We start from the raw sequence: 24,728 nt of genomic DNA, 5'->3' as shown, positions 1-24,728 counted from the left end.
AAGCTTGAGAACTACATTCCCAGAATTTCTTAGTTCATACTGATATCCAAGCAAAAGTAATCCAACTAATTGCAGGAGAAGACAAGTCCAATAAAAATTGATGGAAACTATTTTTGTTGCCAAATACACAGCCTCTAGAAGAAATTCTTTTATTATATATGTAGTTCCCAAAGGATATGCCATTAAATACCTTCTCCTTTATTTGTAAGTTTATATTCCTCTTAGAGATTGTTACAGTAAGTAGTAACAGGATCAGGTATATATGTGTGAAAAAACCTTATGGTGTTAATTATTATGAGCAACTGCTGATGTAGGTCAGCAAGCAAGCTTGGACCACACCTGGTGGGGTATAACTGTATGAGTTTTTAGAATACAGTTGGTGATGGTTATGCTGAATGTGCAATGACTGACCAGCAATGCTCTTTGCTATGAAGAACTGAGTAAGTTTGTTGAGTTTATATCATTTTTGATTTTGCAACTCTGTTGACAAGAGTAAATATTTCTTGTTCCTTTTTCCTCTTGTTTGTGTGTCTATTGCTTTGGACCTGACTGATATTTGCTTATGCATAAAAGAGATTTGTTCCAGTGGAGTTTCATGTCAAAAGTCTTTATATTTTTATGGTATTGCTAAGGTTGCGTAAATAATAACCACCATTTCATATATCGCCTGGTGGTGACAACTCAGCTTAAACTTTCTGAACATGGTTAGGCATCCAGGACCACAGCTAATGGGCAATGACTGAAATGCTAACCTGTTTATGTCTATTATGTTATGTCTTGAACACCTCAAGATAAGAACTATGCCTAAATCCAATTGTTAGTCCCAATTTAGAGTAGGTTCACTGTATCAAAGGTAACTTGGCAACTCAATGTCTATGTAGATTCAACTGATTCACTGGATTAAATGTAGTGTGGATCAACAACTGGTTGAGTTCACCTTATAAATGCATGTTCTCTAAAATACTCCTAGGATACTTCAAAGCAGAATACTCCTGACAGAATTTAATTGTTTTCCTGATTTATATGCAATGGGAATTGCAATAGACTTCCCAGACTTTGGTCCTATTTTGATGTATCTTTTGCTATGTTTCATGCACACCAATGGGATGGCACATAGGCCTATGGGAAAGGAAATGATAAAGACTGAGCAGGTACTGCCTACCATCTAGTGTAACTGTCTTGTCCATCTGGACCATTAAAAGCAGAACTCTTTCAGGAACAATTCAACCACCAAGAAGTATCAAAGGGGGTAACACAAAAAGAGGGAACTGTTCCTTTGCGGACACTCTGGGAGTATATGAGAGTGAGGGCCATCCTTTGTTCAACAGAGACCAGAGATTGTTGCCTGCTTTTACCTTCTACCTGTATATTGTATATTTAATTGATACTTTTTAATAGTTAATAACAGGAAATATGTGTTTCCCAGAGGTGGAAGGGGGTGCAAGCAGGATCCTCATCATCCCACCAGTATTTTAATTTTGTTGGATTGTAAAAACTTTCTTTCTTCCCAAATAAAACCTAAATCGGATGTGGGTTGTACTTTTCTCAATATGCACATATTTATGTTTTCCCATGCAATTTCCAAATATCTCATTATGTATAATTTTCAGAAGGAAGGAAAGAAGATCTCATTTGAAATGGATAGATCCATGTGAAGCTTTTTTAATAGACTTATCAGAGCATAAATGCAAGACATTTATATTAATCAATTCATGGAAATATGATTTCACCCAACCTTTTTCTTACTCTTAATGTACTACAGGACCTTCAGAAACACACTGGTCTTGCTGATCTTTTAAAGAAAATATTTTCCGTAAAGCTGGGGTGCTTCCCATATTTTCTTGTTTTGATCAGGGCTTTGAGCTGCAGTTTTATCCATCAGCTTCTATAACTCCATTTTTTTTTTGAGCAGGCATAGAGCTGGCTGCTGGTACTACTGCAGGGAGAATCTCCTGTCCAATCCCTTCACCTGTGGTATTTTCCACCACAGGTGAAGAAATAGCAGAACAGCCTTAGGCAAACAAGCAATTTAAAAGTTAAAGCTGCATCAAGAGCTGAAAAATTGACAATTTTCTTTCCCTTTCCGCTTTGCAATGCCATAAGCAGGCATCCTGAGGCCTAGGTCTGAGGCCTAGCACTTCTCGCGAGCGCCCTGGGGACAATGCGCCACAAGCGGGCGCTTACATTGCCGGCACTGAGTCCAAGCAAGAGATGTTTTCTTATTATGTGGCTTCAAGTCTTCTTTGACTTACATTGACCCACTCCTAGGGTTTTTTGGCAAGGTTTTTGACAAGGTTTATTACGTCACTTCATTGTCAAATGGTGAGTGAACACATAGGGTAAATCCCATTGATTCAGTGGGTCTAAGGAAACGTGAGGAAAGGTTGAAGAAGCTGGGCATGTTCAAGTTAGGGCCCTTCCAAACAGGCCGATAACCTGTCTCATGTTTACCCGAGGCATCCAGATGATGCCTTTGGTAAACCTGAATTAATCTGGAGTAAACTGGGATTTTTCAGTTTACTCTAGATTTTTTTTCGTGTCAGGAGCAACTTGAGTCACTTCTGGAGTGAGAGAATTGGCCGTCTGCAAGGACATTGCCCAGATGTTTTGATGTTTTTACCATCCTTGTGGGAGGCTTCTCTCATGTCCCTGCATGGAGCTGGAGCTGATAGAGGGAGCTCATCCGCACTCCAGGTGGGATTTGAACCTGGCAGCTTTCAGGTCAGCAACCCAACCTTCAAATCACTTAGTCCACTACGTCATCTGGGGCCCCCTACTCCAGATCAATTAAACACCTGGAAAGATCTGTACTTTAATTTAAGGTCCAAATCTTTCCAGGTGTGGGCCCTGTGGGGATACTGGTTCTGGCGCCTCCACTCCCAGTCTGCCATTTAGCCTCTAAACGTACCTGAGAAGCCTGATTGCATGCTCAGGCCCCTCCATTGGGAGCTCCTGGTGCATCAAAATGATGTGTTGGGAACTTGGGAAGGGGAAGGAGGGAGCTCTCAACGAAGGGGCCTGAGCATACAGCAAAGCCCCTCAGATAAGTTTAGGGGATAAATGGGGGGCTGGGTGCTCATTCCATGTCCCCTGGGTCAACCTTTGGTTGACCGGGGAGGGCATCTAGCCACCTCCCCAGGAAAAGCCTGGGGTTTGGGGTGATTGTGGGGAGGAATTGGGATATAATAGCCCAGTTCTCTTGGGATTTAGTAAGGGCCCTTAGTGAAGAGAAGACTGAAGAGTGATGTGATCACACTCTTCAAATACCTCAAGAACTGTCAAAGAATGAGGGGTGAGGGCAGGCCTGTTTCCCGATGCCCTAGGATGTAGGACCAGATCTAATTGTTTGAAGTTACAGAAGACTGGATTTTGACTGAACATCAGAAGGTCCTTCTTGACAGTAAAATCAGTTTAGCATTGGAACAATTCCCTAGAGGGTTGGCAAGATCTCCTTCTCTGGATGCATTCAAAAAAGGACTGGACAATGACCTGCTGCGGATGTTTTATAGCTAGAGATCTTCCATGTGGGAGGGAGTGGTTTGGATGATAGCTCATGAAGCTCCTGACATCTGTGGTTCTATGGGACTAACAACAGGATTTAACCCAAATTCTTATTCTTTTGTGAGTAGTTACATGAGCCAGAGAAGGCGCAAGAGAAGGGAATTGCATATGTTTGTTTGGGGGATAGCAGAAACTCCCAGCTTCTCCCCCCCCCCCCCCCCACACACACACCCCCCTAAGGATTCTGTAACCCTTTTTTCCTTTTTTCCTGAAAGTAAATTACAAAGTATAGAACAAAACAAGCCACAAAGCTAAATCAGTATTTTGAGTGTTTGCAGCTGAAACATCATGTTCCGCAAGTAAAAAAAGGAAGCAATTATGTGTCTGTTATGCTTGAAGAGAATGAGAAACCAACCGCTTCAAAACGTATGTCCTTTTTTAAAAGGAAGCAAATAATTTTAAAGGTCTTTCAAGAAAAGAGACCTGAATTACACACACTAAATAGCACTTCCATTAGAAATTCATTTGAAGAAATTTGCAAGATGGATTATTCTCTGAGGCTGACAGAGCATTGCTGGAACAGCCAGGAGATTTAAAGTCTGCTTCCTCAGTACAACCCTCAGACTACTTCACTATGAAAGAGTGCTGGAGGAGAGAGGAATGGAACCGTCATCCACCTTCCCAATGGAAAATGCTTCCATCCTGCCTCCATCTTCCATTTTGCTATCCATGCTGGCAATGGTACTGCCCTTTCTTTTATTCTGCTCTTCCCTCCCTTAACAGAAAAAAATAAAAGCAGACACAGCATTAGAAAAGCACATGAGGGCTGCAGAAAGAGAACAACATCATGTGGATGCCTGTTTCATTCTCTGTCAAGATCTTCCCTGTCTTTTCAGTTATATATTTCAGAGCCATCTGCTCTGAACTCATATCCCTTTCCCTTCCCAACAATTCTTTTCTTTCTATCTCTGTTTTTCTTTCCCCACCTCATTTGATTAGTTGGCTACCCTCCACATGATCTCATGCCTTCTCATTTCCTGTTTGCCATTATCCATCCTCTGATCTATATAATCAGCTATACCCTCAGATCATTTCCCCATGCATTCAAGAATGCAAATCTTTTTCCTGTTCCTATTTTCCTTAAGTATTCTTACCCATTTCCCGGGCTGTGGCGCAGCTAGCTAGTAACCAGCTGCTATAAATCACTACTGACCGAGAGGTCATGAGTTCGAAGCCCGGGTCGGGTTAAGCCTCCGACCATAAAAAAAAAAATAGCCCCGGCTTGCTGTTGACCTAGCAGCCCCGAAAGACAGTTGAATCTGTCAATTAGGGAAATTTAGGGACGCTTTATGCGGGAGGCTAATTTAACTAATCTACAACACCATAAAACTGCTCACGAGGAAAAGAATGAGGAAGAACAGCCACCAATGGACGGTGAAGCAACAGCTCCCCCTGTGGCCGGAAATCGTGAAGCTGGAAGATGTTAAAAAAAAATGCCTCTGTGTCTGTCTAAAACTGAATGTTGCTTGTCTATTGGCATTGAATGTTTGCCATATATGTGTTCATTGTAATTCGCCCTGAGTCCCCTTCGGGGTGAGAAGGGCGGAATATAAATACTGTAAATAAATAAATAAATATCATTTGCCATCCAAGGCCTGGGGCATAAAACAAACTTTTGATGTTTACACTTCTTCTCCTCTAACTCTTCCCTTAAATTTTTATCATATTTTTGTGCCGCTTGCACTCCACTGAAATTGCTCTCACAAAAATAAAAAAACTATGTGTTGTCGAAGACTTTCACGGCCGGGATCACAGGGTTGTTGTATGTGTTCTGGGCTGTATGGCCTTGTTCCAGAAGTATTCTCTCCTGATGTTTCGCCCACATCTATGGCAGGCATCCTCAGAGGTTGTGAAGTATGGATAAACTAAGTAAGGAAAGGAAAGAATATATATCTGTGGAGAGTTCAGGGTGTGGCAAGAGTCCTTTGTCACTGGGAAGCCAGTATTAATGTTTCAGTTAATCACCCTAATTAGCATTGGAAAGGTTTTGTCTCTTGCCTGGGGGCATCCTTTGTTCAGTCATTAGCTGTCCTCTGCCCTCAGAGTGTTGGTTCCCATCTACTGTTTTGATTTTAGAGTTTAATACTGGTAGCCAGATTTTGTTCATTTTCATGGTTTCTTCCTTTCTGTTGAAGTTGTCCACATGCTTGTGGATTTCAATGGCTTCTCTGTGTAGTCTGACATGATAGTTGTTGGAGTGGTCCAGCATTTCTGTGTTCTCAAATAATATACTGTGTCCAGGCTGGTTCATCAAGTGCTCTGCTATGGCTGATTTCTCTGGTTGAATTAGTCTGCAGTGCCTTTCATGTTCTTTGACTCGTGTTTGGGCAATGCTGCATTTGGTGGTCCCTATGTATACTTGTCCACAGCTGCATGGTATCCGGTAGACTCCTGCAGAGGAGAGAGGATCCCTCTTGTCCATCGCTGACCGTAGCATTTGTTGGATTTTCTTTGTGGGTCTGTAGATAGTTTGTAGGTTGTGCAGATATGGGTGAAACGTCAGGAGAGAATACTTCTGGAACATGGCCACACAGCCCGAAAGACATACAACAACCCTATAAAAAACCATCATTATAAAAATCTTCCCATCAGTTCTCAGACTTCTCCCCTCTCCTCTGCCCCAACCTTCTTTCATAGTATTTGCCAAATAAATAAAATAAGTATTTGTCACCAATCTTCCAGGACTCCTTTTATGCTCTCTGTCTCCATGATGCTAACCTTAGTTGGTTCTTTTTTAGTTTCCTACTTTGCCATATATCCTCCAAGATTCCCCTTATTCTCTCCATCATGATGATTCTAACCATAGCTGGTTCCTTTGTCATATTTTTCAATATCTATCAAGTTGGGTGTTTTTCCTTTGTTTTCCCTCTTGTTGTTTGGGTTCCCTCAGTGATCTGTTTTCTGTTTTTCTCTTTCTTTATACTTTTCCCATTATTAGGTTCATCAAATGCCATGCCCTTCAGAACCCTCATGAAGCCAATTGCTAAATCTCTCCACTCCCAAACTGTCACAACTGTAAATGTGAGTATAAAACAATTACAAGATTGAAAGTCTAGCTTATGTCATTGTTACTTCCTAGCAGGATGGCAACTATAATTTTTCTGCACAAACCCCCCCCCCATGAAAACGTGTGCAGAAAATGTCTTTTACTGCAAAGATTCTTGATGGTGTCCTAAAACCAAGGACTCCATCACACTAGAGAAGTGGTTGTCAACCTGTGGGTCCCAGGTGTTTTGGCCTACAGTTCCCAGAAATCCCAGCCAGATTAGAAACTGTTAGGATTTCTGGGAGTTGAAGGCCAAAACATCTGGGGATCCACAGGTTGAGAACCACTGCAGTAGAGCATCTAACCACTTTAAATCTGGGTCCCGTGTTCCTCAGAATTCTGGGGTTTGTAGTTTAGAGAGGGGTCTTTTCCCTTATTTATTTATTCATTCAAATAGACATACATTTGTGAGTGTTTGTTGCATACAGTGCAATACTTTCCAGCTATTAGTCTTTCATAATCATTTCTCAAATAATATATTTTCTTTAAGAGGTTACAGTCTTCTATTTAAATAGAACATATAAAGGTATTATAGACTCCAAAGTAATATCTGTTCTCTCCTTGTCTACAGTCTTATAGGTTCTCCTATGTACATGCCAATGTGAGTAGATCAATAGGTAGCAATCCGGCGGGAAGGTAACGGCGCTCCATGCAGTCATGCCGGCCACATGACCTTGGAGGTGTCTACGGACAACACCGGCTCTTCGGCTTAGAAATGGAGATGAGCACCTACCCCCAGAGTCAGACATGACTGGATTTAACGTCAGGGGAAACCTTTACCTTTATGTACATTTTATCTTAATTTCACATTGAGTTGTTGCATAATTGGTTGCCATTCATAGAGCTTTAAACTGCTCAGCCAGAGAGATCCTGGGTTTCAGTAAACTACAAACCCCAGCATTCTGCAGGAGACAGCAAATGAATTTAAAGTGGATAGATGCTCTAGTGCAGGGGTTTTCTACTTTAACTCCTATGATTCCTAACAGCAAGTAGGCTGTTAGGAATTGTGGGAGTTGAAGTCCAAAACACCTGAAAGGCCGAAGTTTGCCCATGCTTGCTCTAGTGTGATGAAGTCCCAAGCTTTCATGGATGTTGGGGAGCCCTCTTCCATTCATATATATTCAGTACTGCACTTCATTTTGTCTTTCCTATGCCCAAGATGATAGCGAATAATTGATGACTGAAACTTGTATAACTATTTAGAGAAATTCATTATTCTGCATATGATGTCTCTGTCCACATGAAAGAAATACCTTCCAGAACTCAGTTATATTCTCCTGTACAAGGCTCATAGAAATTAATTGCAGCCGTATAGGTATAAGGCAATCTAGTGAGAACTCTAAAAGCTTGTGTTATATAAAGCAAAAATTTCTAGAGGCAACAAAGATTGATTTAGAAAACTGAAAGATTTGTTGGGAAACGTTTACAAATTCTCCACCCCACTTGAGGTTAGCAGTTTGTTGATATGTAAGGATATGATTTATTTTTAGATGACAATTAGATACGTAACATCAGGAAAAAAGAGGAGCTTAATGTATCCGTAAAAGAACTGAAGAGACAGAAAATAGTCCATCAAAGACCTTTGTGTTTTGAAATGTGTTAGGTTTTCAAGAACAGAAATGATTTCCCACATCATCTTTGAAAACTATTCCTCTGCTTTTGGATATCTAGGTTCATTTGTATAAAGCTACCCAACAAACCAGTCCTGCTATTTGATGAAAATACTTTTTATAGATTTTTGATAGGGAGTTGAGCTATATAGTGAAGTGGTGAACCATCATGCCTTAGACTGAGGTTGAGTCATGATGAATTCAACATTAACTTCAGTAGACTACATTTTTTACTCTCAAGCCTCTATCACCAATACGATAATAGGTTTCCCCTGACGTTAAGTCCAGTCATGTCTGACTCTGGGGTTTGGTGCTCATCTCCATTTCTAAGCTGAAGAGCCTGCATTGTCCATAGACACCTCCAAGGTCATGTGGCCGGCATGACTGCATGGAGCGCCGTTACCTTCCTGCCAGAGCAGTACCTATTGATCTACTCACATTGGCATGTTTTCGAACTGCTAGGTTGGCAGAAACTGGATCTAACAGCGGGCACTCACTCCAGTTCTGGGATTTGAACCTGGGACCTTTTGGTCTGCAAGTTCAGCAGCTCAGAGCTTTAACACACTTCGCCACCGGGGTTCCTATAATGCTAATCTGTCTGGCATGATTGATAAAAACACCACAACAAGAAAGTGCTTAGAATATTCAAAGGCATTTATTTATTTAATCACTTAGAAGGACCATCTGCATACCAATTGGTTACATACGTGATTATATTTGTACACCTAACAATGTACTTAATGTTTTTTCTTCTACCAGTCCATTCTTTGACTTCATCATGTAGTCCCTGTTACAAATTCTTCTTATGATCTCAATAGTTTTTTTCCAAATTGAGTTAGGTATAGGTACTAAGAATGTCAATCAATCCATCAATAAAAAGTCTCACCTTGTATTTTTGCACAATGTTAAATGGGTAGCAAAGACTGGAATGAGTTTGTCTATAAAATATTAGCAGTGCATTAGAAAAAGCTATGAAATGTATGGTTGTACAGGGGAAATAAACACAAGTCTGAAGCCCTGCAGGAATGTTCAAGATGGAATTTGAGAGGCAATCAAGGCTCCTAAGACACACCTTGGATATGAGAAATAAAATTCCAACTGCTGGTGTGTATGTGTATTTGCAATTACTTCTAAAATTGGTTTATTGAATTTTAGAATGCTACCAGCACAAGGGTCAATGCAGCCACTTTACTACTTTAATCTATATAATAGCATCTGCTTTGAAGCAAATTAAATTTACTCTTCTTGTTTGTCATTTTGGTGGGATTCCTCAGTGAGCTTTCTTTGTATTTCATTTGACCTTGGCACAGTGTCCATTTTGCAAGATTTTAGCAAGCATTTTCTGCTTTTGTTATATAAAAGAAGAAAGAAATGGAATAATTTTCTTTTAATTTCTCTTGACATTAATAAAGATATTTTCCTAGTGCTGAGGCTTCTGGATTACATTCTGCTTCGGATAAAATGTATAGTAATTTCTGACAATGATTTCTAAAGTCAAGATTAACCTCTATGACTTTTGGTAATAAAAATACTGGATGAGATGGAAGGAAATAATAGTAGGATATGAAAGTAACACAATCTAAGAAATAGATGTATATGTAATGTGTTACTTTGGGAATCAGAACATGGTGATGCTCAATTTTGCAAATAATGTGATCATTTGTAATACCATCACATTTTCCCATGTAATGACTAACATTTACAGGCTATATTTTCTTAGCTTTTTTTGAAAAAGCAAGAACCAAAAAACCCCAATATAAATAGTACTGAATGATCCAAGGAGCAATGAAGGAAGTATAATTGCTAGAAGTTAAAAGCCATATTTTTCTGTTGTGCCTTCCATTCTCAAAATTTAAAAATGCTTTTGAAAAGAAAATCAGGAAAGAAATACTTCAAAAATCCCAACATCCTGTGGGGTAAAAGTGAGGGGAATTCTTTTATTAAAGGCACCCCGCTGCCCAAAATGGAGGTTCGGTATCCCTGGGATTGAAAAATTGCATTGCAGGCCACATGTAACCAATAGACTTCACTTTCCCACCTCAGTTGTAACATAAAATTAACATTTAAGTCGCATAAACAGGGCTTTGTAGTAAGTTACATAATGTATTATTTCTCAAACGTAACTTTTCAAGTTCAGAATATCTCATACGCTTAACTCATTAACTGAACTTTGGAGGAATCTCTCTTGAGACCTGTCTGAATATTTCTGAGGATCACTTCCATTCAAAAAGTTGAATTGTGTGTAATGTCAGTATAACAGTGTGTATAATATTACTAGCTTTGCCCGGCCAAGCGTTGCTGTGGCTTATGGGAATCATTTGTTGGTCAGGTGGAAAAGCCTTGCAGCCTCAAAGCCTGGCCATTTTCTGGAGTAGCTGGAGTAGCACCTTCAATCAAAGAGCTGCTTTGAAACCTGGCTACTTCCTTTGTAGGGGAATCCTTGTTTGGCCAGCTTGAACTGCACTGAATAGTCTTGCAGCTTAAAAGCCTGGCCGCTTCCCACATAGGGCATCCTTTCTAGGCCTGGTTGTATGGGACAGAGTAGCCTCATGGCTTCAGAACTTGGGGGTTTTCTACCTAGTGGAAATTTTGGTTGGCCAGGTTGAACAGCGCTGAATAGCCTTGCTGCTTGCAAGCCTGGCTGCTTTCTATCTTGCGGAATCCTTGGTTGGCCAAGTTGAATAGCATTTATTCCTCTCCCTCTAATTATTAGGACTTTATTTTTCTTGGTTTTTTAAATGTCTAAACACAGTCCGGATGACCATGTCTTTTGTGGCCAAGTTTCGTGGGTTTTGGTTGTTTAGTTTTGTTGTTTACCTTAAAGCAGAAACTATCAGAATATTTTTATATATATAGATAACAAGACACTCAAACTCTGTCATGTTAGACTATATTTTGGGGGGAAAATAACTTCATCTGGTTGGAAATAATAACAATAACAACAACAGCAACAACAGGGCTGATGTAATGCACCTTCATTAATTGAACCCCTTTGAAATTAGACAACTTCAGGGGGACAAAGCATGTGCATGTATTTGACAGGGTATATATCAGGATTTTTCTAGGATTTGCTCAAAGAGGATTTGTCATTCTCTTTCTCTGAAGCTGACAGAATATAATTTGCCCATTATTACCCAGTGGATTTCCATGGCTGTGCAGAGATTTAAACCCCTGTCTCCCAATCCAAAACACAAACTACTGCCTCATGATGAATTGCTGGTATGTTGTAGGTATCAACAATTTTCAGTGTTCAACTCTACAGTGCTAGAAATCAGAGGTACAGCAATCTGTGTTTGTGTGTGTAATTGAAATAGCCAGTTTACAATTTGGAAAGAGGCAGAGAGAGAGTTTTAAATGGGCCGAAAAAGCCTCTCACAGGTACTGTTGGTGTTTATACGGTAGCAATTTCCTTCCACTATAGTACATGCATATTTGAAAGCAGAGTGAGAACTGCAAAGATACCATAAGTTTCCAGCACTCTCCCATCAAAGGAAATGAAATCCTGCCCTTGAAAGTTCTCATTCCTCAGAAAACTAGGTAAGAAGCACTTCATAAATACATGAATAAATAGCAGTAGTGCATCTGCTATGCAGCCTTTAATCAAGGAAGCTTTTAAGTTTCCCTCTGAATGTTAAAAGATACTTAAAGCCCTTAAAGTAAGGATGGGAATTATGCAGCCCTCCAGACTGCCACTTTTATCACCCCATCCCCCAATGGTGAGGGATGCTGGCAGTTGCAGTCTGTCAGAAGCTGGACCGTTACATGATCTCTAGCCTGTCTTCAAGTAAGTGCCTGACATATTACTTCCAATGTATTTTAAGCAAACCTATAATGTTGATGATTTCAATTAACAGCAAGTGCAGGCATGTCTGGTTTAGACTGGGGTTGCAATGTATAGGGAAAAGAAAAGGTAAATTGCTGACATGGTTGCCAAGTTTAAATAAATGAAGTCATATTAAGGAGAGAGCAAAGTTCTTTTCTAAGGAGCCCCGGTGGCGAAGTGCATTAAAGCGCTGAGCTGCTGAACTTGCAGACCGAAAGGTCCCAGGTTCAAATCCCAGGAGCAGCGTGAGCGGCCGCTGTTAGCTCTAGCTTCTGCCAACCTAGCAATTTGAAAGCATACCAATGTAAGTAGATCAATAGGTACTGCTCCGGCGGGAAGGTCACAGCGCTCCATGCAGTCATGCCAGCCACATGATCTTGGAGGTGTCTACGGACAACGCTGGCTCTTCGTCTTAGAAATGGAGATGAGCACCAACCCCCAGAGTCAGACAGACTGGACTTAACATCAGGGAAAACCTTTATCTTTACCTAAAATTCTTTTATGCTGCTCTAGAGCCTAGGACATAGAGCAATGGATCCAAATGTCAGAAAAAGGTGATTCTACATGAATATTAAAAATAACTTGTTGATGGCAAGAACTGTTCAACAGTAGCATATGGTGCCTTGGAGTGTGGTGGAGGGCCCTTCTATGCATGGTGTAAAACCTGGAAGTAACTGGATTAAAAGGGGAAGTGGCTAAATGATGTTTAGCCAAAGTGCAGGAGGGACCAGGATAAGAGGTAAAACTCAGATGTTAAAAAGATGGACCGCTCCGGCAGGAAGGTAACGGCACTCCATGCAGTCATGCCAGCCACATGACCTTAGAGGTGTCTATGGATAATGCCGGTTCTTTGGCTTAGAAATGGAGATGAGCACCAACTCCCAGAGTCTGGCATGACTGGACTTAACGTCAGGGGAAACCTTTACCTGCATAATGGAGTGGATTTTTTTTAAAAAAAAAACAAAACAAAAACTTTCACCAGATATCCCCTGTCCACTTTCTATCTTGATCCGCTACAGAGGGCGGCTGTGTGAACAACAGAGGACCATATCCCGGGATTGATAGATCTGTGTGTAGACCTGCTGTCAGGTCACAGGAATTTTTGTCTTAGATTTAAAATATGGATTTTGGTGCTCTCTAGAAGCACCCAGAGTTTCCTTCTTTAGGAGTTTTTAAACTGAGGCTGGATGGCCATCTGTCAAGTGTGATTTGATTGCATGGCAGGGAGTTGAACTGTGATCTCTTCCAACTCTATGATTATAGAAGAGGTTTGATTTCCACTCTATTCTTGCAGTTATTAAGAAAAAAAGCCCTCATGAGGAAAATAGCAATGAAAACAACAACAATGCTTAATAAAGCCAATGCAGTTCAGAGCAAGGAAGGGAAGAATTGATTTTAGTTGGCACTCTTATTAATGCATTGTTATTGTATGTTTTTTTAAAAAATAATAATAATAATATGGTGTAGTTTTGAGATACACATTGAAAACAACATGCTCTTAAGCCTCAAGGCATGATTCTTAGCAGCAAGTATTGAGGATAATTTTTAATTTGTAGATTTGACATATTGAGCGGAAAACTTGTTTTCATTTATTGATTTTTCAAATTTTCTTTCTCGAACTTGATTGCCTCTCAAATTCCATCTTGAACATTCCTGCAGGGCTTCAGATTTGTGTTTATTTCCCTGGTACAACTATATGTTTCATAGCTTTCTCTAATGCACTGCTAATACTTTATAGACAAACTCATTCCAGTCTTTGCTAGCCATTTAACATTGTGCAAGAAAAATACAAGGTGAAACTTTTTATTGTTTGATTGACATTCTTAGTACCTATACCTAACTTAATTTGGAAAAAAAACTATTCATTAAGGACTAATGAGATCATACAAAAATAATTTGTAACAGGGACTACATGATGAAGTCAGAGAAAGGACTAGTAGAAAAAAAACATTAAGTACATTCTTGTTAAGTGTGCAAATATAATCAATTGGTATGCAGATGGTCTTTCTAAGTGATTAAAAAAATAAATGCCTTTGAGTATTCTAAGCACTTTCTTGTGGTCTTTTTATCAATCATGTCAGACAGATCAGCATTATTATCGTATTGGTGATAGAAGTTTGAGAGTAACTAAACCTAGTCTTCTGAAGTTAATGGTAAATTCATCATGATTCAACCTCAATCTAAGCCATGATGGTTCACCACTTCACTATAGCTCAATTCCCTATCAAAAATCTATAAATGTATTCTCATCAAAGAGCAGGACTGGTTTGGTGGGTAGCTTTTATGCAAATGAACCAGCAGGATATCAGACTAACTTAGATATCCAAAAGCTGGGGAATAGTTTTCAAAGATGATGTGGGAAATCATTTCTTTTCTTCAAAACCTAACACATTTCAAAACACAAAGGTCTTTGATGGACTATTTTCTATCTCTTCAGTTCTTTCACGGATGCATTAAGCTCCTTCTGTTTTTCCTGATGTGATGTATCAAATGTATCTAATATATTTGTCATCTAAAAAGAAATATCTTAATTGCAAAAAAATTGGAGCAAACCTCATGACATGTGACACCTCTAGCTTCCTACAATGTCTGCTGGCCCACAAAGACATTACTAAACCAAATCTTTTGTCTTTATGTGTGCAAAACTAGGCTGGTAGTCTGCATTGGGCTGGGTGGGACATAGGTTGTGAAGTCTGCTGTTGCCCCTCACCCTCAAGACTATCCTATTTGAAATTAATACAGTAAGTCACATTATGTTAAGTCTTGAGTCTCTAGGGAAATGAAGTAAGAAAGAAAAGAAGAAAAGCAGGAGGCAGGGAGAAAATACAGTAGAGTCTCACTTATCCAAGCTAAACGGGCCAGCAGAAGCTTGGATAAGCGAATATCTTGGATAATAAGGAGGGATTAAGGAAAAGCCTATTAAACATCAAATTAAGTTATGATTTTACAAATTAAGCACCAAAACATCATGTTATACAACAAATTTGACAGAAAAAGTAGTTCAATAGGCAGTAATGTTATGTTGTAATTACTGTATTTACGAATTTAGCACCAAAATATCACGATATATTGAAAACATTGACTACAAAAATGGCTTGGATTATCCAGAGGCTTGGATAAGCGAGGCTTGGATTAGTGAGACTCTACTGTACAACTAAAATGTAGTAGCATATTTTGATATAGGGACCCCTAGTGGCACAGTGTGTTAAAGCGCTGAGCTGCTGAACTTGCGGACCAAAAGGTCCCAGGTTCAAATCCTGGGAGCGGAATGAGCGCCTGCTGTTAGCCCCAGCTCCTGCCAATTTAGCTGTTCGAAAACATGCAAATGTGAGTAGATCAATAGGTACCGCTGCGGCGGGAAGGTAACGGCACTCCATGCAGTCATAACGGCCACATGACCTTAGAGGTGTCTATGGATAATGCCGGTTCTTTGGCTTAGAAATGGAGATGAGCACCAACCCCCAGAGTCGGTCACAACTTAACGTCAGGGGAAAACCTTTACCTAATTTGATATAATTCGTCTTACTTTGTTTCCTTATATTCCTAGTAACAATATTTGTTTAGGGCCTTATGGTATGTGGTATTGCAATTTATTCAAACTAGCTTTACATGCAATGTGGTCCATCTTGCCCAGGCCTGTCTGTTCTTGTAATCCTAGGGCAAAACTTTAAAAAGGAATACAGTAGAGTCTCACTTATCCAAGCTAAACGGGCCGGCAGAATGTTGGATAAGCGAATATCTTGGATAATAAGGAGGGATTAAGGAAAAGCCTATTAAACATCAAATTAGGTTATGATTTTACAAATTAAGCACCAAAACATCATGTTAGACAACAAATTTGACAGAAAAAGGAGTTCAATACGCAGTAATGTTATGTTGTAATTACTGTATTTACGAATTTAGCACCAAAATATCATGATATATTGAAAACATTGACTACAAAAATGGCTTGGATAATCCAGAAGCTTGGATAAGCGAGTGTTGGATAAGTGAGACTCTACTGTATTAGTAAGCCTTGAACAAGGAGATGGGGCTTCCAGATATGGTTTGTACATTTGAGCTGATGGATAAAAAACTATGAAACCTTTGCTTTAAAAGGGCCTCTGAAGAGCATGATCTTATCATACCAGGTCAATGGGGATTTTGATTTTCTTTTGGATGTGATGAGAACCAAGTGTTCCAAAATTATGAGATTGTGTTTAGCATGTTTCCTTATATCACAGTGGATGCAAAACTGCAGAGTGTATGATGAGGTTTTTTTCTCGTTCCACTAACATCATTATTTCCATCTTTCACTTTGTATTTAAACATGTTTCAAGATCGTTAACAAACAAATCCTACAAGATTTCAAAATACTCTCTCATACCTGATTGTGGGCTTTGTTTGGGGATTTTGGCATCTGCTGGAGGGCCGGAGGTGGGGCGTATACGTTGGCTGGCAGAGTTATGGATGCTACTGGGGATGGCTGCTGAGATGTTCTTGCGAGGCTTATCCTGTAGCCACATGGGAGACGCTTCGAAGGCCTGCATCCGTCGGGAGTGGCTATTTGCACTGACTTTGAGATAGGCCTGGGCTTTGTATTCCTGAAGGTCTCCGTAATTGGCATCGGTCACCCTGCACTCATACAACCCTTCATCCTTTTTCCTGACTTTTGAGATTTGCAGCTTGTGGGAGATATCATTCCCTTGTACTTTCACTGTCTGCAAAAGTTCAAGAAAGAAAGCATCAGGCATTACACTCAGCAGGTGCCCCAACTAATTTCAAGGTTCAATCAGAGTCTTTCTTACTCTGATTCATCTAACAGTGAACCTGGGATTTGAGGTTACTAAAGAAAAACAAACCACCCATCCACTAGCCACAGGTTTATGTCCAACTGAACTGTACATATGTGTGAGTTTGTCATGTGGCTTTTTGTGGAGGGAATGGGGAATAGAATGATAGTGGCATTATTGTAATCTGTTCTGAATTTACTTGAGTACAATGCAATGAAAAGTTAGGGATAAATATTTGAAACCTATGCAAAACATATTGGACATTGTATAAATGCATTAATAATGCAATAATAAAAAACTTTCTTTATATCCCACCCCCTCTCCAAAAGGACTCGGGTGGCTTGCAAGAAAATTTAATCATAACACATACATAAGCAAAAGCAAAAAGACAGGATGTTATAACCAACAATCATAAGCAGGTTAAATTAACATAACAGTATCACAAAAAATACACAGGTTAAAAATTTGTACTGGTTTTAAAAACATATTGCACCCTGGAGGCAAAACCAGTTAAAACAGAGGTAAAAGACCACCATCATATTAAATAGGAATCATCCATTTTTGAAAGCCTGCTTCCACAGCCAGGTTTTTAGTTCTTTTCTAAAGGTAGCTAGAGAGGGAGCCTATCTGATTTCTTTAGGGAGAGCATTCCAAAGCTGAGGGTCCACCACCAAGAAGGTACTTTCTCTTGTATCCACCAACCATGTTTGTGAGGGTGGTGGGACCATGAGAAGAGCTCCCCCAGAGGACCTTAAGGTCCAAATTGGTTCATAGGGGAAGATGCAGTCACACAAATGGGCTGGACCCAAACCGTAAAGGGCTTTATAGATAATAACCTGTACTTAGAATTGGGCCCGGAAACTCACAGGCAGCCAGTAGATCTGTTTTAACAGGGGATTAGTGTTCTCCTTGTAGTCCTCTCCTGTTAGACATCTGGCTGGTGGTGTTGAATTGAATGGGGGATGGTATTGAGCCTTGTGGGACTCCACAAGCCAAAGGCCAGAGGTCCGAGCAGGCATCCCCCATCACCACCTTCTGGGTCTGGCCCTCCAGAAATGAGCAGAGCCACTGCAAGTCCCATTCCAGTGAGTTGACCCAGAAGGATACAATATGATATGATATGATATAACATTTTGTTTGTATTTATTTATCTAGAAATAATATTCTGGAGTGGTTTTTCAAAGATGGAAAACCTTTACTTAGGATATTTGTAAATCTCATATCATAAAATCATAGAGTTGAAAGAGACCACATGGGCCATCTAGTCCAACCCCCTGCCATGATGGAAAGCAAAATCAAAGTATCCTTAACAGATGGCCATCCAGCCTTTGTTTAAAAATTTCCAAGGAAGGAGCGTCTACCACACTCTGAGGCAGAGAGTTCTATTGTTAAATAGCTCATATGGTCAGGATGTTCTTCCTAATGTTCAGGTGGAATCTCCTTTCCTGTAATTTGAACTCATTGCTCTGAGTCCTAGTTTCAAAGGCACCAGAAAACAAGCCTGCTCCCTCTTCCTTATGACACCCTTTCACATATTTATACATGGCTACCATGTCTCTTCTCAACCTTCTGTTCTGCTAGATAAACATACCCAGTTCTTTAAGACACTTCTCATAGGGCATGGTCTCCAGACCTTTGATCATTTCAGTTGCCCTCCTCTGGACACCTTCCAGCATGTCAATATTTTTAAAATTCTGGTGCCCAGAACTGGACACTGTATTTTAGGTGAGGTCTAATCAAAGCAGAATAGATGTGCACCATGACTTCCCTCGAGCTAGACACTACTTTTGATTCCACCCAGTATCTCCTATTGTCTTTTTAAGCTGCTGCATCACACTTTTCTCACATGTACTGTTGTCAAGCCATGCATCACCTATCCTGTATCTTTGCATTTCATTTTTTTCTGCCTAAGTGTGGTATCTTACATTTGTCTTGGTTGTCCTGGTTTGCATTGTTTTAGTTTTGGTCCAGCTCTCTAATCTGTTAAAGTAATTTTGAATTCTGATTCAGTGCTCTGGAGTATTAGCTATCTCTCCTAATTTGGCGTCATCTGCAAACTTGATTAGTATGCCCTCTAAACCTTCATCCAAATCATTAATAAAGATGTTGAACAGTACTGGGCCCAGGACCAAACCCTGTGGCACTCCACTAGTCACTGCTTTCCAGGATGAAGTGAAACCATTGATGAGCATCCTTTGGTTTTGGTCGCTAAACCAAATACAGATCCACATTGTTAATTTGTTTACTGTTTTTATCTCCAAATTGTAGAAGGGGATGTAGGGTTTGAGAGACAGGACCTTGTAAAATGCAAAGAGTACACAGTGGACTGTAAACATCATATGCTTGTTGTCAATATGATGGCTGAAATAACAGAAACAGTTTGGTGCAGGCAGACATCCAGGGAGGATGGCTCCATCCAACCTTTCACTGCCTTAATGCCTGCAATCTGTGCAGCAAATCAGATATAGCTATTGAAAACTGCTGATGGGGAAGATGAAACAGTATTTATGCCATTCCAATTAACTACTAATGATGGGATTGTGGCAATTAACAGAATTTTTGCAAAGGAGTTATTTTAGTAAGGAGAAGTTTTTTTTTCTGTTGAGCTCTAACAACTTTGAATTTTAGCAGCAATATTTTTGCTGGCCTGGGTATTAATGTACCCCAAAGCGAATGATCATTCCTATATTGATCAATCTGAGAATTACCATTCAGATGACTATATTCTCTGGGTATCACAGATCTAAAGTGAGAGTCTCCCAGTATACAACTCACACTTTTTCTCTGTTCTGAACAAGATCTTTGCAACATGTCCTTTTTTAGACATATGAGCATAATGCATATTACCTTTTAAAAGGCATTTGAATCAGCAAAATTTATGTTGAGCAACCTTGGTGACACAACATTTATTGCATTATTCTCTGATTCCCATTATTGTAATCTACAATTGTAATGAATCCTTTAAGAATCAAAATGTGGCCTGTGAGCACCCTTTACAAATCAATTGACTTTTTCAATAAGGCTGTTTTTAATTACAAGACAGTATTGGACCACTGAGCATTTAAACCGCCAAAGCCTACTCCAGGCTGTTAGTTGTGGCCAAGGTTTAAACTGCATAAAAAATGAGATATGTATAATTAGAATATTCTGCATTGAAATACATAACCAAATAGCATCTGTAGGGAGGAAGATTCAAATTTCCATAGGAATGGGGGGAAAATGTTGGAAAATATTTTTAAACATTAAAAATTATTTTTTCTTGTGTTAAGAAACCCTAATGATAAGAATTCTGGATTGATGAAAATCCAGTTCAGAGCTTATTCTACACAAAGTTTGCACATTGATGTTTTACGCAAAATGTTATTTTTCATGCAGAAAGTGCTATTTCCTGTACAAATATGCAAATTATGTGCAGAATATATTATTTATTTTAATATTATAATATACTTACAATACACATTTATAAACATGTACACATACACATACATAGATAACCCAACACCCACATTGCAGTTACCCCTCATTCCACCCCCAGTGCAGAATATTTCTTGAATCGGAAAGAGTTTTTAAAAACTTTATAAATGGAAAGTGAAACATCTGAAAAGATGTTTCCCTTGAGTAGTGGTAGTATCTGTCCTGATTACAGTATCTGCACTGTAAATCCCACTAGGGTCTAAGTGCTTCAATCCCTGTTCAGTGTGCCATGGACATCCACTTTAATCTCATTATATATTTATATGATTTGTTTCACTGTTGCTTATATTCATGTAAAATGTATAGGATTGCCACCTAAACATCCTTTTTTCATATGCAGTTTCCCTCTTCTGTGGATATTACTGCCCATTGATGCATGAGAAAGCGGGCAATGGAGAAAGAAAACAGCAGATGAAGGATCTTGTAAAGTGAGCAATAACAATGGCCAAGGGAAGTGAAGAGAGCAATTGAAATTTTGGCTATCCACAACAACATTGTCTTGGTACTCTCAATTATATTACAAATTCTGACTCTCAAATAGACATGGCATATCTCAGTGACTGAGCCAATCAGTTCAAGTGTGATGTCCAGAGAAGAGGACAACTGAATGCTTCCCTCTCTGTGCTAGTCTTCTGACCAGTGCCTTCTGTCCTTGCCATTGCTTTGGAGATGACTATTATCATGCCTCTGTAGGAGGAATAGTGTAGCAATACAATCTATGATAAATCCACTTTTGCATTGAAGATACAGGAATAGGGAGTCCCAACTAACCCAATCTGGCCCACACTGAAACTTTCCAGCACTGATCAGAGAACCTCCTTTTGATCTCTTATGAATGATTGAATTTTCATAAGCCCAATTTGGAAATAATGGAACTTCTTCACAGAACAGCTGAGCTGAAATGGCATGTCAGCTTTTATTCCATCATGGTGGACATCTTGATTTCTCAGATAGGTTGATGAGAAAACTTAATCTTCATCCCTGACAACATCCCATGTTAGGGATAAAGAGAAACCTTTCCATATGTCATCTGAGATATGAAGAAATCCCATTCTTTTTCTTAGGTGTGTAAATTATACAACCCAATGATACCACCAAGACAACAGCATCTCCTCATTTTAGCCAAAAAGCTCACCTTAAAAGTCTTAAGAATATGTAAATAAGTTGTTTCAGGGGGCACCAATCAAAAAGACTCTTCCACACACACCCTACTTAGCCAAAAGAAAGTCACTATAATTGATGAGACATCTGTTCTTGAATCATCATCATCATCATCATCATCATCATCTTGCCCTCTGCCAACTGCAAAAGGCCACCCTACTGGGATCTGTGCGCATCATCTGAAAATACATCACACAGTCTTAGACACTTGGGAAAGTTCGACATGTGATTTTGTGAAATGAAATCCAGCATATCTATCTTGTTTGCTGTGTCATACAATAAAATAATAATAACAACTTCATCTTGCCCAATCTCCCCATGGGGATTCAGGGCGATTACCCATAGTGGTAGCTGCAATAGTCTAGTTGCATCCATTCAATGCTTTAGAGGAGCCAAAAATCATCTAGGCTCCAACCTTTGCTTTAAATCAGTGGTTGTATGTGGGGTAGTTTGCATTAACGCAATGGAATAAACTCACAGAAACACAAGTGACCTACATGAATCAGCTGAGAAGCAGGACTTGTAAAGTGTGCATGTGTGTAAGCATAATGTGCACGGCAGTGTATCTGTGAGTGGGAATGCAATATGAGATATTCTAAGGATGAACCGTGGGAATGCTGTGTTTATGTCAGACAGAAGATAGGTGCAAAAATGTTGAGGGAAGGATGACGTTTTTTCTTGCTTTGCTGGCAGTGGCTCACATTTCTGCTCCTTTTCTTCACACAAAGCATTAAAATTAACGTGTTTTAGCAAGAGCTTACACATTTTTAAAGCATGGCCAAATGCCATACTGACTGGCTAGTGATTTTGAGAGTTGTAATCTCCCAAAATGTTATTTTTCTAAACTTTTCTAAATTTTAGCACTTGGCATGATGAAATTTACAGAGGAGGATTTCACACAACTTGCATACCTAAAGAATTCTAAGGAGAGACGGAATAATCAAATGCTTGGCAATCCACAATATATGGTTCCTGGGCTGTATTTCTTTTCTTGGCTCAAATTCTGCAGGTTTGAATTATTTAAAAAAACATACACAATAAAGCTCATCCCATGTTCTAACCCTGACATTTTCACCCCTCTCTCCTTTATTTAGTTTGCCTTGTGTTTCCTATAGATGTCCATGCCATTTTGAAAATAGCACTGCTATGTTATTTTAACTGCATTGCACCAACTAATACTGAAAGGAAATACGACCCTTGCATGTTTCCCATTTCTCGTAAAAAATTGAAAGGTTTATTTTTTGTGCTAGGCAAAACAGCCATTACAGCTGATAAAAGTTTGATGTGTGAATCCCAGAAAAGAAAGGGAAAAAAAGCTCTAATCAACATATTGAAAAACATCATCGTTGTTTTTGTTGTTTGTTTGTTTCTTCAAGTTACACAATTCTAACCTATGGTGATCTTAAAACAAACCTATCATAGGCATTTCTTAGCAGGATTTAATCAGCTGGGGTTTTGCCTTTCCCTTCCCCTGAGGCTAAGGGACTATGACTTCCCAAAAGTCTTGTGCCTTTTCGGAGAATCGCTATCCGTTTCTGCTTGCTGAAACTGGAAGCCTTCCATATCCATTTTCATGCACTTCCTGTAAACGGGTGATCCAGGGATTCCCTGCCTGGGATTGATTAAACCATTTGAGAATAAACCTCTCCATCAAAGCCGATTTAGCTGGCTGATTGTTGCCCCAAAGCCTTTCCTTCTTTTGGGGACTGATTTAGCTGTTTGTGGGGCAGGCGGGCAACCTTGTTTGGTGAACTGATTACATGGTCTAACATGCCTTGACATACATCATTTTCTAGAAATGTCAAATCTTGTCTAGATATTGGAACTGATTTTAGCCTGTTGGTTGTTGAAAGCCATCCAACCTCCTAATAAGGTTTTAGCTTTAGATATTTTATCTTGTGTGAAATTTATATTATGTGATTATGTTTGTATGGGTTATTTAAGTCTACTTCTTTGTTAATTTTTATCTGTTATTAAGTTTAAAGTCAGGCTGTTCTATATTGTTTGATGTATTTCTGTTTTGATGTAATTTGTTTATATGTTGGGTTGTTGTGTGTTTTCTGGACTGTATGGCCATGTTCCAGAAGTATTCTCTCCTGACGTTTCACCCACATTTATGGCAGGCATCCTCAGAGGTGTCTTTATAGACCTAATATTGCAGTAATAAGAATTCTTACCTACCATGGCACTACCTTTCCATGGTGTGTTTCTGTGAAGAAGCTATGCTGCTGGTGGCAGTGCTGTTGGCAGGGTCACCCATACCAGAAAGGCTTTTTAAGAAGTCAGATTAAATGTACCAAATAGGATCTCTCAGAGACAACAGCAGTGGCACCACAACTAACATTTGTTAGTATGATGCAGAAAGAGGCATAATAAACCCCTTTGAATGTATTTTTAATATCATAAAAACTTATGCTGACACTATCCAAAATGAAACAAGAGATAGTTGTAGAAGCTCATCGGTTGGATAGCACTCAATGATCTATTGGGGTACAGCAGAAAACAACATGCATTCTGTACATGAATACAAGGAGTAGTAATGTGATTATTGATGCAACAGAATTCAAGCTAAAAGGAAGTTGAACTGTTGATAAGTTCAGAGGTAAAAGGAAAGTCTAAAGCTGCCAACATATATTACAGGAATATGAGAAGCATTAATCAAGGGAAGCTAGTCATAGTAAAAAAGAAATGGAACATATAAATATTGCAATATGGGGTGAGTGAGTGAAAATAGACAAGAATGGGACATCTTAGAAATGAAAATCTAAGAAGAAATTGGAAGCATTAAAAGTGAGGAGAGATGTAGTGACAATTAAATTCAAACCAGGCTGAATAATATTAATAAAGGTTCAGGGAAAACTCATAAAACCATATTTCAAGTTTATACTCCAACTGTAGAAGCAGAAGGTGGGGAAAATGAAAGATCTGTGTAGAAGTCCAAGATAAAATTTATTACACACCAAAACAGGAATTATTTCTTATCATAGACAGTTGGAATACAAAATGGACAAGGAACAGAATCAAACATCATTGGAAAATTTGGCCAAGAGAAATTAAGCAGGATGATTGAATTTTGTGTGGCCAGCATTTTGTTCATTGCAAACACATTCTACAAGCAACCAAATATGTAACTATATGCATGGAGATCACACGTCTATTACAGAAATCAAGAAGGCTCTATAATTGGAAGAAGAAAAAGGTGATAAAGAAGTTCCATGCAAAACAAGACCAGGAACAGATTGTGGCACAGACCAAAATGTAGAGTAAAGCTAAAAAAAAAA

General features: G+C 39.2%; 1 protein-coding gene and 1 long non-coding RNA gene across 5 annotated transcripts in view; one reads left to right on the top strand and one right to left on the bottom strand.

The window, feature by feature from the left end:
* Nucleotides 1–24,728, bottom strand: part of vstm2a (V-set and transmembrane domain containing 2A) — a 52,499-nt gene that overhangs the window by 10,373 nt on the left and 17,398 nt on the right. For all 4 annotated transcript variants that reach the window (XM_003226095.3, XM_016996655.2, XM_008118793.2 and 1 more), the window contains exon 4: nt 16,407–16,740. In XM_003226095.3, the coding sequence (XP_003226143.1) occupies nt 16,407–16,740 (334 nt within the window). The remainder of the gene's footprint in view (nt 1–16,406; nt 16,741–24,728) is intronic.
* On the top strand, nt 363–22,757 carry LOC134299848 (uncharacterized). The gene is made up of 3 exons (XR_010007085.1): nt 363–440; nt 6,500–6,582; nt 20,627–22,757. It is a non-coding gene; the product is annotated as an uncharacterized LOC134299848 (long non-coding RNA).

This window comes from Anolis carolinensis, chromosome 6 (assembly GCF_035594765.1).
Source record: "Anolis carolinensis isolate JA03-04 chromosome 6, rAnoCar3.1.pri, whole genome shotgun sequence".
NCBI lineage: Eukaryota > Metazoa > Chordata > Lepidosauria > Squamata > Dactyloidae > Anolis > Anolis carolinensis.
This window is presented reverse-complemented; position numbering and strand designations above follow the sequence as displayed.